The sequence below is a fragment of the Mauremys mutica genome, chromosome 1 (genome assembly GCF_020497125.1).
Source record: "Mauremys mutica isolate MM-2020 ecotype Southern chromosome 1, ASM2049712v1, whole genome shotgun sequence".
NCBI classification, from domain to species: domain Eukaryota; kingdom Metazoa; phylum Chordata; order Testudines; family Geoemydidae; genus Mauremys; species Mauremys mutica.
The window spans coordinates 68,151,102-68,169,232 of record NC_059072.1 but is presented as its reverse complement, the minus strand read 5'-3'; the positions used below and the strand labels follow the sequence as shown (position 1 = coordinate 68,169,232).

Genomic DNA, 18,131 nt, shown 5'->3' with positions numbered 1-18,131 from the left:
TTTGGGGATGAGACTAGCTGATCAATTGCTGTGTACATACACTGGCCATTCTCCCCTCAACTCCAGAGAGAGGGCAGTTTTGAAAGTGCAGCAAAGCTCCATGGCCAGGAAATTACTTTCCCCTCAGTCCTCAACCCAAATATGTGAGCACTAAGTAGGGCTCAGGCTTCAGAACAAAGTTTCTATTTTAGCCCTGGTGCCCAAAATATTTTGCTCATGGCAGCAACAAAGTCTACTTCAGCTCAAGTTGGTTTTAACTACTTAGAAGCCACACAAGTTTAGCATATCAAGGAACACAGGTCAATGTTATCTCAAATAAATCATATCTTTTCTGTTACGGCCATGGGTAACTGAACAACTGCAGGGTAGTAAATCCAAGGAATCTACAGATTACGTAGTTGAACTTGCTGACAATTTTCATTTTCAGCTATTGAGGAAACCTGAATTATTTGAGTTTTAAAAAGTTTTATAAACACTGCTTCTGGAAATATTTAATGTCACATCAAAGCATTGGGCTGCTCAACTAATCTCACTGCTATGAATCACTTATATAAATAAAACACAATTATTTTATTAACTGTAAAAGATATCCACAGAGTTCACAATAAGTGATTCATGGTCGAATCACAAGTGCATGGAATTACTTGCTATCCCCAAGTCTTTATACTACAACTACAACTGAGCATTCAATTTAGTATTTTGTTTTAATACAATTAGACCTGTATAAATATAAATGGATATTCTAAACTGTTTAAATTAACCATGCAAAAATAAAGTTAATTGCACATATTTATTAAGAGAGACTGAAGTACATAATATAGATCTAAAGCCAAACACAGGAAATAAGCCAAGCATGAACTGAACCAGTTTAGTTTCTTTGGGGATGGTCTTGTAAGATGAGCAACCTGAGCTTCCACTGGTGTCAATGGGAGATAAATTGGACACCAATGTAAGCAACAACACTTCATTTTTCTCTGAATGCATGAAAGGAAGAATTACCGTATGTACATTCTCAAGCTATTAATGTTGACCTTATGCTACGTAATGGTTTATAGTAGTGCTCTACAACTTGATGGGACGCAACAACAAGTGTCTGGTCTGGATCAGGTGGAAAAACAACTGAACGCTCTTGGGCTCTCCTCCTCCAGCCTGTAGGGTTGGCATGGCAGCGACTGTGTGCCCTGCTCTCGTTGGCCACTGCCACTTTGTGGCGTTGTGCCTTTCACTCTGCAGCACACACATTGCACAGCAGGGGCCAGCATTCAACAGTATCAGAGAATGCAGCTGCTGCCATGCCAACCCCACAGGCAAGAGGAGAGCCAACCTCACGGGTAGGAAGTGGCACTGCTGACTCAGGTTCGAGGACAAGGGTCATGGTCTGGTTGTAAAATCTGCTGATCCTCTTGGGCTCAGAAGGGATAGCTCAGTAGTTTGAGCATTGGCCTGCTAAACCCAGGGTTATGAGTTCAATCCTTGAGGGGGCCATTTGGGGATTTAATTGGGGATTGGTCCTGCTTTGAGCAGGGGGTTGGACTAGATGACCTCTGGAGGTCCCTTCCAACTCTGATATTCTATGATTAAGTTAGGTGGGCTTGGATTCAGCCTAAAAGTTAGGCCTGAGCAGACCTCTACTTTATAGACAATACATAAGCGAAAGCTTCAAGAGCAAACACAACATGCATCAACAATTTTAAAATCAGTGAACGTAGTGGTGAAGATATTCAGTATGTAAGAAAGGAGCTTTGTGTCTATATTATGCTAATATGCTATCTACACACTCACCCGTGTAATAACTTCAAATCCTGGTTCTTCCTGTTGATTTATCTTTAGTCCTGGAATAGCATCACTGAGGAAGTCTGCCATTTCAGATGGTGGTCGCTGTTGAGTTGAAGGGTCACTTCCTCGCAAACTATCAAAAATATAGTTTGTCACTTTGGAAAATCCTCCCATAGTTGCTGTATACGGATCCTTCTTCAATTTCTATATAATAGGAGGAGAGAGTTAACAGTAACAGCCTCACATTTCAGACAAGTATTCTAACAAAAATATAAAATTATAACCAAGGGTAATTTCTCAAAAGTTATTCTGAAAGTTAAACATTTTGTAATAGAAAGTTTGCATAGTATAATTTTAATGTGCTAAAAAAGTCTAAAAATGAGAAATCACAACAAGTATTAGTCTAACACTAATGATTTAATTTGAGAGATTGGCCAATGATGTGCTAGCTAAATCTAGCCTATTTATATTAGAATAATAAGTCATGTCCAGTGCTTACTTTCCAATGGTGAACCGCCCAAAATGTCTTTCTTCTGTCTAGTAGTTCTCCCTTCACAGAGAAAATACATCTTGAAGCAAGAAGCATCCTGCTAGAAATCTTATAGAAAAACTACCTTTGATCACTAAATCTGAAAACTAATACAATTTAGTCAATATTACCTCCTTTGTAAATCAAATCAAATCAATGGGGTGAGATCCTGGCCCCAAAGAAGTCAATGGGAATTTTGCCACAGCCTTCAGTGAGGCCAGGATTTCACCCAGTAATTGGCAGTTATAAAACAGAATAGTTTACATTTGTGCAATATTGTGCACTGAACAGCACATATATTAGGTGAAAGAACATTATTGGTGGGAATAATTCTTTCCTTGAATAATTTACCTAACATATATGGGCAAGACTTGCCTTGTGTTTCTCCCCCGACCCCCCCATGAAAAAAAGTTATGGAGTATATTTAAATAATCTAAAATACTTATATCCGTAAGTATAATGCTTTAGGCAAAGCTGAAGTAAACAAGGTTTTTCCTATTGAAATAAAATCTGTACAACATGGAGGAGCAGCACTTGGACCTTAAGGAATGGCTGATCATGTGAAAAATAATGAAATTTTATGAACATGTAGTTACAGTATACAAGTAGAACATAAGTTCTTCTCTTTCTACAGAAAGCTTAATTAATTGTTTGGGACTTTTTTTGGCAGTGGAAGGGCAGAGGTGTTTTAGATGACTTAGTTTGAAAATCAGAAAGGAATACTGATGAGTAGGTAGGTTTTATACATGGTACATACCTGTATTAGACCATACGTTGGTTCATCAAGGAGATTTTCAAAAGACTGTGAAAGACTCTTGTTCTGACAATTGACAAGAAGAATTCTTTTATCCTGTGGAGATCTGTAATAAAACACAAGTTTGTATCACAAGTTTTCCTACAAATTTGTGAGAGAAAAGCTGATGCCGAACATAAGATCATTCTTAGCCCCTTTACACAATACACTTACTAAAATATTTACAATATGCATTTTCCCCCCATTTTTATACACACACCTCTACCCCAATATAACGCGATCCGATATAACACGAATTCGGATAGAACGCGGTAAAGCCGTACTCCAGGGGGCGGGGCTGCGCACTCCAGTGGATCAAAGCAATTTCGATATAACATGGTTTCACCTATAATGCGGTAAGATTTTTTGGCTCCCAAGAACAGCATTATATCGAGGTAGAGGTGTAGTTCTCAATCTATTTAAATTGCCAGAGTCTGATTAACAAAATACATTGATAATTAACAGGCTAGCATTCTCTAAGAAAATGGTACATAGTGCCTTATGACTTAAGTGCCACAATTCTCCTTTGAAATTACTTTCTGATTCGTTGTGAATTTTGTAACAAAAACATAAGTTGAGGAATGAGGAAATGTATGGATGCTTGATTGTGTCTCCCTAGAAGTTTATGCTGAAACATCCTTGAATAAAAGAAAGTATAACAGCGAAGGAGCATAACAGACCCTGTATATTCCTTATATATTCCAGGGGTTGTTCTCAGCACCTGGAGGATTTCATGCTAAGGTACCCAACAAAAAGTTTTAAATGGTATAAGAAATGTAGCATATAAATGAATAAGTAATAAACTGCATTTTCCCAGAACAATGCAAGTCTTCCTGATTTTATTTTGTGAGTTCTTCAAACAACAATATTACAATCATGATATCTTTCAGCCATATAAGCATATAAAATTAATGCAGCTTGTAAATAGCATAGTCATTATATTCTGAAACAGAACTGTCATATTACAGCCCTGCAAAAGGTATTCTAGTTTGGAATCCAACTGCTAAATCCACTCTGAAACCTGATCATCAGATGGCTGAATTCAATGTATTTGAGCAATCTAGTATTTCAGTGAAGCATCTAAAAAATTATGACAAACCCCTCCCTCCACTGCCTTCACCTGAGGCTCACTATTCAGGAAATCAATTGGTTAAATTCACAATTTCTAGTCTTTGAAACAAAAATTACTTTTTATTTCATTGCTACATAGAACACATGCTTGCTATTAAAGTCTAAGATAAGAACTTTAATAACTGTTATCTCTTTTCAGTTCCAACATGACAGGATACAATGTTAATGCAGGAGGATATGAAATTCAACAAGAGATCTCATTTCAAGTCTGCCAGACCACAGTCCTAGGTCTCTGGCAATGGCAGTTAATAAACCTCAACTGGGTTTTGCTAAAAGCAGCTGAGGGGGCAAAGGTTGAGTCATGTATTATGCTTTGCAAAGCCAGGAGGATGAAAACTCTTGTAAGAAATTTCCATTTTAATTAAACACTCTCTCTCTGGACAGATACTTGTTCAAAACAAAATGTGGAGCTACACACATTCACAAAGGCATTTATTCACAAAATTCCAGCTTTGACAATGTGGCATCAGAACAGGATTGTATTCAATAAAATCAGAGATACACAGCCAAACTAAATAGCACAGAATGTTCAAAGTGACAAATCCAATAAATATATTTGTTCCATCTCCGCCACTTCAGACATACCGACTTAAGCAGTGACTGAATACTTTCAAAACAGAATATTATTAGGTAGAAGGCAAAAAGGTTATCGAAGTTCAGGAGGAGGGGGGAAAATGCCAGCCTGTCCTATTATATTGTTTTAGAAAGAAGTTATGCTACTCCTATATGAATATCAAGGGCACAATATGTATGAATAATGGAAACAGCAAGAAAGCAAAACATTAAATAACTGATTATGTAACATTTGTATATAATATCACAGGTGTCTATGACGTCACACAAAAAAATATATTGTAACTGAGGTTATGTACATCAGGAAATAAAGCAAGGAGAGGATACTAGCAAGAGGAGGGAAGGGGATTTACACATAATAAGGTTTTAAGTTGGTTGTTATCACAAGGAACACGATCTCTTTCATTTTTATTATGTTGATCATATTAAACAGACACAGAAGTTCAAATATTTGTTGGAGAAACTATGGAAAGGAGTTGGTTTAGAAGAGGGAAGATGTGGGGTACAGAATGAGAAAACATTATTCCAAGTTGAGGGGGGAGAGAACAGGATTGAGGAATTTCAAAAATACATATTTATTAGAATTAAGATTTTTAAAAGCAGGTAAGTCAATGACACTTGTAGATAGTGTGGTCCTATCTCCATGCAGATCTACAAACAACCTCAATTTTTGTTAGCCACCACAACCATGCATAACTCTCAAGCACTCAAGGCACTCTCTCTCACCATCTTAAAATAAAAATCACTATTACTCAAAAAAATCTTTAGAAAGCACTTTTAGTGTTTTTATATCAACATACTATGCACAGTAACAAGCTGAGGAGCAAATGATGGGGAGGACAAGGAAACATCTATAATGATGCAACAATAAAAATGTAATCATTTAAGAATGGCCATGCTGGGTCAGACCAATGGCCCATCTAGCCCAGTCTCTTGTCTTCTGTCAGCAGGAAATGCCAGGAGCTTCAGAGGGAATGCAAAGAACAGGGCAATTTACTGAGTGATCCATCCCCTGTCATCCACTCCCAGCTTCATGCAGTCAGTCTTTGGCAGAAGTATACTTTAAGCAACGGTTATATATTTGGGCTTGGTCTACACTTAAAAGTTTTGCTAGTATAGCTAAATTGCTTAGGGGTAAGGTTTTTTGCTGACATAATTATGCAGGCAAAAGCCCTAAAGTATATGCAGTTATACCAGCAAAAATATCCTTTTGCCGATATAGCTTACTTCACTTGGGGAACAGGTTATAACATATCCCAGCAAAAGGACTTACGAACTATGTCTACACTAGGAGGGTTTGTCAGTGTATCTATACCAGCAAACCTTTTAAACAAGTACTAATAATCCTGTCTTATTTCTTTTTTCTGCTATTATCATGTTTATAGGCAAACAAAGAAGGATGTTTGTTTTGGTTCAGAGCACACTTAACGTCTCAAGTATAATACTGAATGAATGTTGTGAGAAGGTATTGACTTTACTGTCAAAAGAGTGCCACTTCAAAGGAGAGCTGTCAAGAAAATAAGAGACCATACATTCATCTTTGGGCTACAGTAATGCAACAACAGATCATGCTGGAAAGGAAGTAGTACAAACTAAAATATGGGCTAAATGGGATAGGTGGCGACAAGGATAAATTGGCTTATTCTCCAAATGCATCAGATTTATACTCAGCTACAAAAAAGAAAAAAAAGCATAAAACTTTTGTGCTAACAAACTAAAGTGATTACAATTACTGTATTTACAGATTCACAATTTATCTTGCTATTTGCTATAAATTACTTTTCTAATGTAACAAGAAAAATAAATTATATGTGTTGCTACCTTAATGTTATTTCTAGAAAACATTTGGAATATTATTTTAAAAAAAGAGAATTAACTCACAAATATAGCTAACACTCTTCAAGTCTCTTAAAGTATGTGAACATGAAGCACTCGCTCTAATCCCCAAAACATATTTTACATATTTTAAACACTAGATAGATCTGTAAGAAAATACAAAGCATTAGACAGCTTTTCAAATTAGAGGGGGGTTACATAGCGAAAGGATATTTTTCAGTTAGAAATGACAACTGTCTACAGTAACTACATTAACACTGTGAAGCTTGTCACACAGTGAACTGGTCAAAATATTTATTACAAAATTTCATAATCACTATTTCCTTTTTCGATAAGGTGGTATGTTGTGGCCTAATATAAAACCATCAGATTTGTACTAAGAAAAATTGTTGGGACAAATGGAAGTCTCAAGTAAAACTGCATTTCCCTGCTTCTACCTCGCAGAACAGTATAGAAAATCTCCTGGCTAGGCTTCAGTAGCCTCCAGGAAATAGGGCGTTTCCTGGAGACTCTCTGCGAAATCAGGAGGGCTGGCAACCCTAGCTCCGCCCCGAGGCCCTGTCCTTGCTCCACCTATCCCCCTAAGCCGTCAGGGCCTCAGCTCAGGCCGGTGACCGGGAGCTCAGAGCTTGACTGGCCGGCAGCCTGGGCCGGCTCAGGGGTCAGGCCAGTGGCCTGGGCTAGCTTGGCCAGGGCTGCTCTGTCCACGGAGGGGCAGGGAGGATGGGGGGGGGGGGTTGGGGCTCTGGCGGGCAGGACAAGGGCTCAGGCAGAAGGGGTGAGGCCAGGGGGCTAGCCTCCCCAAAAGGGGGGGATTCACATGCCACCCACCTAATCCCTCCACAGACTGGAATGGAAGATTTCTACCACCAAATGGTACCCGTGGAGAGCCAGGGTAGAAGAACAAACAGGGAAGAGATAGACAAGTGGAGAAAGATCAAAATACTGCTCTAAAGATCATTTTCTTGGCTCATAGCTTTGATCCCATCTACTGTCTTTCATCACAAGAACCAACTACTTGTCCTAATTTTCAAGATCGTTCATAACCTATACCCACCCTAACCGTTATCTCTCATACACTACTGGGATGCTGACTCGCCCCTCTGTTCTGCCTTTGTTGCCATCCTTCATCAGCCACTTGCTTTATTTTCCAAATACCTTCATGTTTTCTCCCATACTGCTCTTCTCGCATTGGAGGAAGAGCTCCCCATAAAAATCTACAAAGCAATCTCATTATCACCCTTCTAATCCGTTCTTTGCCATGATGCTTACAAAAAAACTTGATAATGGTTAGACAGCTGGTGTGTCATATTTAGGCCTTGTCTACACTACGATTTTAGGTCGAATTTAGCAGCATTACCTCGATTTAAGCCTGGACCCGTCCACAGGTTGAAGCCCTTTTTTCCGACTTAAAGGGCTCTTTAAATTGATTTCTTTACTCCACCTCCGACGAGGGGATTAGTGCTGAAATCGGCCTTGCCGGGTCAAATTTGGGGTAGTGTGGATGCAATTCGACGGTATTGGCCTCTGGGAGCTATCCCAGAGTGCTCCATTGTGACCACTCTGGACAGCGCTCTCAACTCAGATGCACTGGCCAGGTAGACAGGAAAAGGCCCGTAAACTTTTGAATCTCATTTCCTGTTTGGCCAGCGTGGCAGGTGAGTGCAGATCTCATCAGCAGATGGGACCATGATGGAGTCCCAGGATCGCAAAAGAGTTCCAGCATGCACCGAACGGGAGGTACGGGAATTGCTCACAGTAGCACGTAGTCTGGAATCATTGCATAACAAAGCATGGCAGCGTATGGTCCCGGCATTTGCTGGCATTCAAACAACATCCGTTCTTTATCTCACTGTTATCCTCAGGAGAGTATCATCATTCATGGTCACCTGGTTGAAATAGGGTGCTTTTATTAATAGGACATTCAGAAGTGCCCATTCCTGCTCGGCTGTGGCTGAACAGAAATGATCTCCACTGTTAGCCATGCGGTGGGGGGAGGGGTGAAGCGTGAGTGATCTCTCACACCAAACGGGCAGGCCCTCAATACAAGAGGCAAAATGCGACCTTGTAACAAAAGCATATGTGCTGTGTAATGTGAACAGCAAGGTTTAACGTAAAAGAGTGTACCCATTGTTCTATAAAATGTGTCTTTTTAACTACCACTCTCCCTTTTCCTCCACCAGCTGCAAATGTTTCTCCTTCGCAGAGGCTAGTGAAGATTAGAAGGCAAAAAAAAAAAAAAACCAACACTTGGGATGAAATGTTCTCTGAGCTCCTGCTGTCCTCCAACACTGACAGAGCACAGCAGAATGGGTGGAGGCAGACAATGTCAGAGTGCAGGAAAGCACAATATGAACGTGAGGAGAGGTGGCAGGCTGAAGAGAGTAAGCAGCGGGCTGAAGATGATAGGTGGCGTCAGCTTGCTGACAGAAGGCAAGAGTCGATGCTCAGGCTGCTGGAAGATCAAACTCGTATGCTCCAGCGTATGGTTGAGCTACAGGAAAGGCAGCAGGAGCACAGACCACCACTACAGCCCCTGTGTAACTAACAGCCCTTCTCCCCAAGTTCCATATCCTCCTCATCCAGATGCCCAAGAACGCAGTGGGGGGGCCTCCGGCCACCCAGCCACTCCACCCCAGAGATTGCCCAAGCAACAGAAGGCTGGCCTTCAATAAGTTTTAAAGTTTAAGTGCAGTGTGTCCTTGTCCTTCCCTCCTTCCCCGATCCACCACCCCACCCCACCGGGTGCTTCCCTCCTCCACCACCCCTTCCGGGCTACCTTGGCAGTTTTCTCCCTATTTGTGTGATGAATTAATAAAGAATGCATGAATGTGAAGCAACAATGACTTTATTGCCTCTCCAAGCGGTGATTGAAGGGGGGAGGGGAGGGTGGTTAGCTTACAGGGAAGTAGAGTGAACTGGGGGGCGGGGGGGGTCATCAAAGAGAAACAAAGAACTTTCACACCATAGCCTGGCCAGTCATGAAACTGGTTTTCAAAGCTTCTCTGATGCGCACCGCACCCTCCTGTACTCTTCTAACCGCCCTGGTGTCTGGTTGCACGTAATCAGCGGCCAGGCGATTTGCCTCAACCTCCCACTCCGCCATAAACATCTCCCCCTTACTCTCATAGGATATTGTGGCACACACAACAAGCAGTAATAACAATGGGAATATTGGTTTCGCTGAGGTCTATCCGAGTCAGTAAACTGTGCCAGCGTGCTTTTAAATGTCCAAATGCACATTCTACCACCATTCTGCACTTGCTCAGCCTACAGTTCAACAGCTCCTGACTACTGTCCAGGCTGCCTGTGTATGGCTTCATGAGCCATGGCACAAAGGGGTAGGCTGGGTCCCCAAGGATAACTATAGGCATTTCAACATCCCCAACAGTTATTTTCTGGCATGGGAAGAAAGTCCCTTCCTGCAGCTTTTGAAACAGATCAGAGTTCCTGAAGACCCAAGCGTCATGTACCTTTCCCGGGCATCCCACGTTGATGTTGGTGAAACGTCCCTTGTGATCCACCAGTGCTTGCAGCACCATTGAAAAGTACCCCTTTTGGTTTATGTACTCACTAGCTTGGTGCTCCGGTGCCAAGATAGGGATATGGGTTCCGTCTATCGCCCCACCACAGTTAGGGAATCCCATTGCAGCAAAGCCATTCACTATGACCTGCACATTTCCCAGAGTCACTACCCTTGATATCAGCAGCTCTTTGTCTGCGTTGGCTACTTGGATCACAGCAGCCCCCACAGCAGATTTGCCCACTCCAAATTGATGCCCGATTGATCGGTAGCTGTCTGGCGTTGCAAGCTTCCACAGGGCTATCGCCACTCTCTTCTCAACTGTGAGGGCTGCTCTCATCTTGGTATTCTGGCACTTCAGGGCAGGGGAAAGCAAGTCACAAAGTTCCATGAAAGTGCCCTTACGCATGTGAAAGTTTCACAGCCACTGGGAATCATCCCAGACCTGCAACACTATATGGTCCCACCAGTCTGTGCTTGTTTCCCAGGCCCAGAAGTGGCGTTCCACAGCATGAACCTCTCCCATTAACACCATGATGTGCACATTGCCGGGGCCCATACTTTGCGAGAAGTCTATGCCCATGTCTATGTTCTCATCACTCTCGTCACTGCGCTGCCGTCGCCTCCTTGCCTGGTTTTGCTTTGGCAGGTTCTGGTTCCGCATATACTCCAGGATAATGCGCATGTTGTTTACAGTGCTCATAATTGCCGCAGTGATCTCACCGGGCTCCATGATCCCAGTGCTATGGCGTCTAGGCTGAAAAAAGGTGTGAAACGATTGTCTGCTCTGACGGAGGGAGGGGCGACTGACGACTCAGCTTACAGGGAATTAAAGTCCACAAAGGGGATGGCTTTGCATCAAAGAGAAACACAAACTGTCACACAGAATGGCCCCCTCAAGGATCAAACTCAAAACCTTGGGTTTAGCAGGCCGCTGATTTCACGGAGAGAGGGAGAAAGGGAGGAAGCAAATTAATACAAAACAAATTGGGTCTATTTCTTGTTTTGATCCACTCCATCTATCTTTTACATCTTTAGGGTGGCAGCAGATGGTGCAGTTTGACTGCTAGCCATTGTCATCTCCTGGGTGCTCAGCAGAAGATGCTGCATTATGACTGCTAGCCATCGTCATCTCCTGGGTGCTCGGCAGAAGATAGGAATGACCTGGCTGAGTCACTCCCATGTCTGCCCAGGCGCCCCGACTGACCTCGCCAAGGTCGGCTAAAAGAGCACCCAGGAATACGACGACGACGGCTACCAGTCGTAACACACCATCTGCTGCCAAAAGGCAATGAGCTGCTGCTGTGCAGCAATGCAGTCCGTCTGCCAGCACCCAGGAGACGGTGACGGTCAGCTGTGCGGGCTCCATGCTTGTCATGGTATGGCGTCTGCACAGGTAACCCAGGAAAAAAGGCACGAAACGATTGTCTGCCGTTGCTTTCCCGGGGGGGGGTTGGGGGGGGGACACTGACGACATGTACCCAGAATCACTCACAACATTATTTTTGCCCCATCAGGCATTGGGATCTCAACCCAGAATTCCAATGGGCGGTGGAGACTGTGGGAACTGAGAGATAGCTACCCACAGCGCAACACTCCAGAAGTCGATGCTAGCCTTGGTACTGTGGACACAGTCCGCCAACTTAATGCACTTAGAGCACTTTTTGTGGGGACATATACAATCGACTGTATAAAAATGATTTCTGAAAAACTAACTTCTATAAATTCGACCCAATTTCATAGTGTAGACATATCCTTAGATTCTAAGCTCTTTGGGGACACAGTCTTTACATGTTTGTATAGGGTGCCTAGAACAATGGGGTCCTGGTCCATGACTGGGGCTCCTATGGGCTACCACAATACAAATAATAATTAAAGAAGACACCAAACAACAACTTCTGGAGTTCAATACAGTGGGAGGTATTATGAAAGATAAGCTATGCATCTGATCAGAAACCAAATTCTACTAGCCAGAGGCCAACACAAAAGAAGTTCCTGCAAGGCAGAACCCCAGTGAGAAAACCAGCCCCTCTGGTTCTGTACATAAAGCTAGTCTAATAGTGATGTCATATGCTATCAGGAGGGTATCAGGGTTCAAGATTTGTATTTAGTCCCTCATTTCTGGGTCAGCAGGAGCAGATAATGCTCCGTAACAGGAACAACTTTATCAGAAACTGGAAGGATCCATGGTCAGGTTTCTTGGCCAGTTTTTTTTTCTTCAAATCCTTAAGAAGAGAATGTGAAGTTGTTAAAAATAAACAGCAGTAAATGGAGTTCTGAAGACCACTTTGGAGGAAACTTTTATATATAGATTTGGATGACAGGGTGGTGCTTTTTTTTTTTTTTTTAAACAAAGTTTAACTTCTAGACTCATTTATCCTAACAATGACACCTACACCAGGAATCATCAATAATAATTATTTTGCTTATATACGAGACACACAAAGTGGGTGAGATAACATCTTTTCTTGTGCCAACTTATGTTGGTGGAAGGGACAAGCTTTTGAGCTTCAGAGATTTTCAGGTCTGGTGAAGAAAGCTGACGATCCAAAGTGATTTACATAAGTTGACTATTATCACCCCCATTTTTAGATGAGGAAACTGGAAGGGAGAATAAACTCACAGTCACAAACTCTGACAATAGTGAAGTGAGCAATAGAACACAAGTCTCCTTATTCCCATTCTGTACCCACTAGAGGGTGCTAATACCATGAAACATTATAGCTTTTTGCAGAGGTTGTTTTGATTTTCAGTAGATTGATGAAGCTTGTTTAAATATATCAAAAAAACATTTGAAATGAAAACATGAACTATTAAATCAATTGTTAGAAATGAGAAATTATTAAAGTAGTGAGAAATAAGATTAAAGGGAAGGGATTTTATTAAGTTGTCAGTGTTAAATTTTCAGAACCTACTTTCATACTGGCAAATTTATTACTAGAATTTACACTTGCCATTATTTACATTATATATTAACATAATTAAGAACTGTTTGATACTTACTCACACAACACCACATATTTTTCAAGGGACACAATCAATAATTTGCTATCACCATGATGGAAATGAAGAGCTGGGAGGATGACATCATCCTTTAGACAGAATACCAAATAAGACCATCCCATGCCTTCTTTGTTTTGTTTGATTGACTTCAGATCTGTCAAACTGAACTGGAATGACCACTTGCTTTCTCCATTCGCATGAGTTGTAGCATCTTTAAAGACAAAATTGTGACAATTACAGCTTGGTTTCCACTATTAGCATCAACATATACCCAGGAGAGGATTTACCATGAAACAAACTGTGCAGTGGCAGAAGGCCCCCAACAACAGGGGAGGCCCCCAAAATGCAGGACAAATCTCATCTGACAACCTGCCCCCAAGTCCTGGCCGGCGGCACAGCAGGGATGAGGCAGACAGGTTGCCTGCACGCCGCTCCCAGAAGCTGCCGGTTGCTGGCACATCTCTGTGCACCCCTGGTGGGGAGAGGGGGCTCCACGTGCTGCCCAAGACCCGCTGCCCTCCCTCCCCTCAAGGGGTGCACAGAGACGTGCCAGCAGCCTAGAAGCCACCGCCAGAGGGGTGTGTGTGCTGGTCGCTTTGGGAGCCGTGCCACCCGGGGTAAGCGCTGCCCCCCTGGCCCTCTCCTGCACCCCTGCCCCAGCCCAGAGCCTGCACCCAAACTCCCTCCCAGAGCCCACACTCCTCACCCCCTCCTGCATCCCAATCAAGGTACCTCACTTTATTTTCACTTACTTCCCATTACTTATAATATAGGAGGAGGAGGAAGAAAAAAAAGAATGAAAAACGGGGTGGTGGGGGGAAATGAAGCTGCACACAGAGCCCCACTAACTCTAAATCCGCCACCGCATATACCCCATATCAATACTGCCAACTTTTCAGAAATGTTAACACTAGCTCTGGGAATGGAGTGTGCACTGCAGCATTCTTCAGTTCACACTATATCTGTCCACATCCCAGAGGTTTCTAAACATTTAATATAGCTATCAGACTTCACTTTCCTGCTTATTTTCTACCCAGTTTGTCTAGCATCTGTAAATTCAGTGGCTGAATGAAATCCCAGCTACAAGTGCCATGTCCCATGATCCACCTAACAGCTCCAATCAGATTGTACAGTGCCTAGCACAACAGAGCCCCAAACACATGGGTAGGCAGAATCCTTGCCTCAAACGGATCACTATCTAAAGCCCTGATGCTGCAATCATACACATGTGAGTAGACCCCTCACCTCAGTCAGAAAGAAAAGTTATTCACTTGTAAAGTAACTGAAGTTCTTTGAGATGTGGTGTCTGTATGTGTATTCCACTCTAGGTACGTGTCACAAATCCTACCAAAATACCTCCTCCTGGCCACCTACTAAGACTGTTGTGAGGGGAATCCATGCCCCTCCTGCACTGGATTACTATGGTGTTTCAAACTCCTGCAGCCTCAGCTGGTTAAAGCACTGGTTCCTCGCTTGGCCTCTCTGGCACATTTCCTGAGCACTGACTCTCAGTCTGCTAGCTACCACTTCTCAGAAATGGAGCTCCTCAGCCCACCTGCCCTAGGCCCCCAGGATCAGCACTGACCCTCAAGATACTCAAGTTACTTAAGCACACCTTGTCCCAGAATTCCACCACAGACGTGTGAAGCTTTTGCTTTACCAGTTCAATCTCTCAGGGGCACACAAGCAGTTGTGAAGCACATAACATATCAATACTTTTACTTAATCATACAGAGCACAGGAGAGTACAAATCATACAAAACAACAAACATCTTAAACATAAGGAGTCCTTCACAAGGGAAGGTGAGCTAGTGAGTCCTACTTGGGCAACCATCTAGGTCCAGGAAAGTAGGCAAGGTGCCCCCTGCCTCACGCAAACTGTTACATGGTGAGTCATCTCTCCCTCATGGAGCCCCTTTCCCAGCTTGTGGCCCTGCTCTCATACCCCACATTTCCTTTTCCTGTCAGGCTCATTGTTTTTGTGAATTCCCTGATTTCAACTCCTCCTGGTCCCCTGGGCTGCCTCGCTTCTGCTCCTGGTAACTTTGCACTGCTCTTACCTTCCCCAGGCCCCTTCAGAAGGGTTATGCTAAAACCATTTTTCTAAGGATGCAACTGCTTTTCAGAATAATGTTTGAGAGTCTAAATACCATTGTTAACCTTGAGTATTTCCCATTGTCCCCGTCTAGTGTGGACCTGTTACAAGACCTGTCAGCAATAACTGATCCCTATACACATAGGCACTCATGATACAGCAGGTTTTCATAATACACCTTCACAATATCAACCAGAATTCATGAACTGAGACAAATGTCTGTACAACTTATAGTACGCCTGCACCCCATGTGCTTGAGATAGGAGATTTTAACTAGCAGTGTCCATTTGTTGTGCTCATGCATGCTGAGTAATATGCCTCATACCAAGGGTATACAGGGCAGTGCAGAACTAACTGCCACTCCAGTTTCTTTGCCATCTTGGAGCCTGAAAGTATAGGATGACTCCAAAGCAGAGGGGAAGGAGGGTTGGCTATGGAATATACATATGAAAACATCTCAAAGAACTCCAGTTATTGCAAAAGTAAGTAACGTTTCTTCTTCAGATGCTTCTTCATATGTGCATTCCATTCTAGGTCATCCCCAAGCAGAGATCTAAATTAAGGTGTTGGATGCTCAGTGTCTTATCTAAAAAGAGATCGAAGGAATGCTCTACCAAAAGAAATGCCTGCTTTAGATCCTTCTTTACAGTATAGTGGTTACTAAGGTGTGTATGGAACCGCAGGTGGAAGTTTTACAAATATTAATTATGAGGGGGTTGTTTTTTTCCCTCCCAAAAGTAGCAGCTGATGCCACCTATGTCCTAGAGGAATGGGCCCTGACAATACTCAGTAGACCTAATTAGTCAATTCATGATGCCCTGAAACCCACCTTAACAGCTTCTGAGTAGAAATACGATAGCTTTCATCCTTTCAGCAAAGGAAACAGAGTCTTGGTGAAGATCTAAAGGGTTTTGTCCTCTGAAGGTAAAAGACAAGGACCCTTCAAATATCCAGAGTCTATAATCTCACTTCAGCATCTTTACAAACAGGGCTTTGGAAAAAATATGGGTAAATGAATGACCTGATTTAAAGGAAACTCATGAACTTTGGACATGTCTAAGGGATACCTTATCAAATTAAAAAAAACTGTGGGGGTGGGGGTATCAGTCATAAGGGCCCCTATTTCTCCAACTCTCTTTACTGATGTGATAGTTATAAGGAAGGAAGTCTTCATAGACAAGTGCAAGAGAGAGCATGAAACCACAGGTTTGAATGGAGATCTCAGGAGATCTGTCAAATTACATTTAGATCCCATATAGAAGATTCCATTCCCTTATAGGTGGGAATATCCTCACTAAGCCTTTAAGAAATCTGATCACAGGTAGGTAGAAAAACACCAAAAACCCATGTAAGTGGGTAGTATGCCCTTATGGCACCAAGATGTACCCTGAGAGAGCTGAGTGATAGACCTAAGGTTGTTAATGACAGCAGATAGTCTAAGATAGTGGGAATTTGCAACTGAAGAGGCAAAAGTCTACAATGCTTACACTAGGTGATGAAACTTCTCCACTTTGCATCAGTTTTTTTCTAGTGGAGATATTTTCTGCTGTTGATCAGAATATTTTGAATCCCAGTAGAGCATGCTCTTTCTACTTCTGACATGCATCCAAAATTCACAGAGATGAAGTGTGGATAGGTTGGGAAGATGAGTTTGACTCCTATCCTTAGATAAGAGATCTCGTACTAGCAAAAAGAAACATTGGAGGACTACTGGAGAAACATATGAACTCCGGAAACCAAAACTGTCTTGGCTACCAATACAGAAGTTATGAGGGAAAGTGTGACTGCATCTTGCCTGGCCTTCCTGAGCACTCTTGGAAGTAACGGAATTAGTGAATATGTATACATCAGAAGACAAGACCATAGAATGAGGAACACATGCACAGGTTCTGACCACATCTGGAACAGAAAGTTGGTCATTTCTTGTTCTTATGTGTCACAAAAATTCACTGAGATGTGACCCCACTTCTGGAAGACTGACTAAATTAAAGAGTTGTGATCTCCTATTCATGATCTGCTGAACAGTGTCTGTTCAGCTTGTCTGTCAATGGGTTCTGAGACCTGGTAAGTGAACTTCTCTGAATGTAATGCAATATTGTATGAACCAATTCCACAGCTGCTCTGCTCTCTACACAGGGGAGATGACGTGCCACTCCTTGCATGTGTATATAAAATATGACAGTTGTATTGTCCATCATAATCTGAATGCAGGCATTTTGGACTGCTCTTAGCTCCAGAATATTTGATGTTCTGTGTGGGTTTCCCAACCCAATAGAGATGCATTTGTAACTATCACCTTTGTTGGAAGAGGTAGGGAGAAGGAAACTCGCATGCAGAGTGTGGGTTCTTCCACCAATTAAGGGAGACAAGAACCTCAAGGGACCACTAGTGGCAGGTACAAACTGTGCTTGCTCAGCATATGAACAAAATTCATCCAACCTTGCAGGCAGCGTAGGTGCAATCTGGCATGCAATATTATGAAAGTGCAAGAGGTCATATGGCCTAGTAAGCTGAGAAAAGTCCTTGCCAACGTCTGAGGCACTGTCTAAAAAGTAATGTGGTAAGTCTGGCCATAGTCTCAAACCTGTTCTTGAGGTAGATAGGCCCTTGCTGTTTTGGAGTCCAGTACAGCCCCAATAAATTCTATTCATTGTATTGGAATGAAACAGCGCAAGCGTTGACTCGCAGACAGAGATCGAAACAGATGGAGAATGGTCTGAGTGGAGGTCTGATGTTCTTGGTAAGAGTTCTCTTGACAAACCAGTTGTCTAGGTATGGAAAAACTGATATCCCCTGTTTTCTTAAGTGAGCAGCCATTACTGCTATGTCTGTTGTAAATACTTCTGGAACTGTGGATAAACCAAAGGGTAAG

At 42.6% G+C, this 18,131-nt stretch overlaps 1 protein-coding gene across 3 annotated transcripts in view; it reads right to left on the bottom strand.

The window, feature by feature from the left end:
* Nucleotides 1-18,131, bottom strand: part of TBC1D15 (TBC1 domain family member 15) — a 108,293-nt gene that overhangs the window by 31,423 nt on the left and 58,739 nt on the right. For 2 of the 3 annotated variants that reach the window (XM_044978857.1, XM_044978848.1), the window contains exons 5-8: nucleotides 13,165-13,375; nucleotides 3,063-3,165; nucleotides 2,276-2,326; nucleotides 1,783-1,980 (exon numbers count right to left, since the gene is read on the bottom strand). In XM_044978857.1, coding sequence (XP_044834792.1) covers nucleotides 1,783-1,980; nucleotides 2,276-2,326; nucleotides 3,063-3,165; nucleotides 13,165-13,375 — 563 coding nt within the window. The remainder of the gene's footprint in view (nucleotides 1-1,782; nucleotides 1,981-2,275; nucleotides 2,327-3,062; nucleotides 3,166-13,164; nucleotides 13,376-18,131) is intronic. The other variant, XM_044978863.1, reaches the window with a different exon arrangement.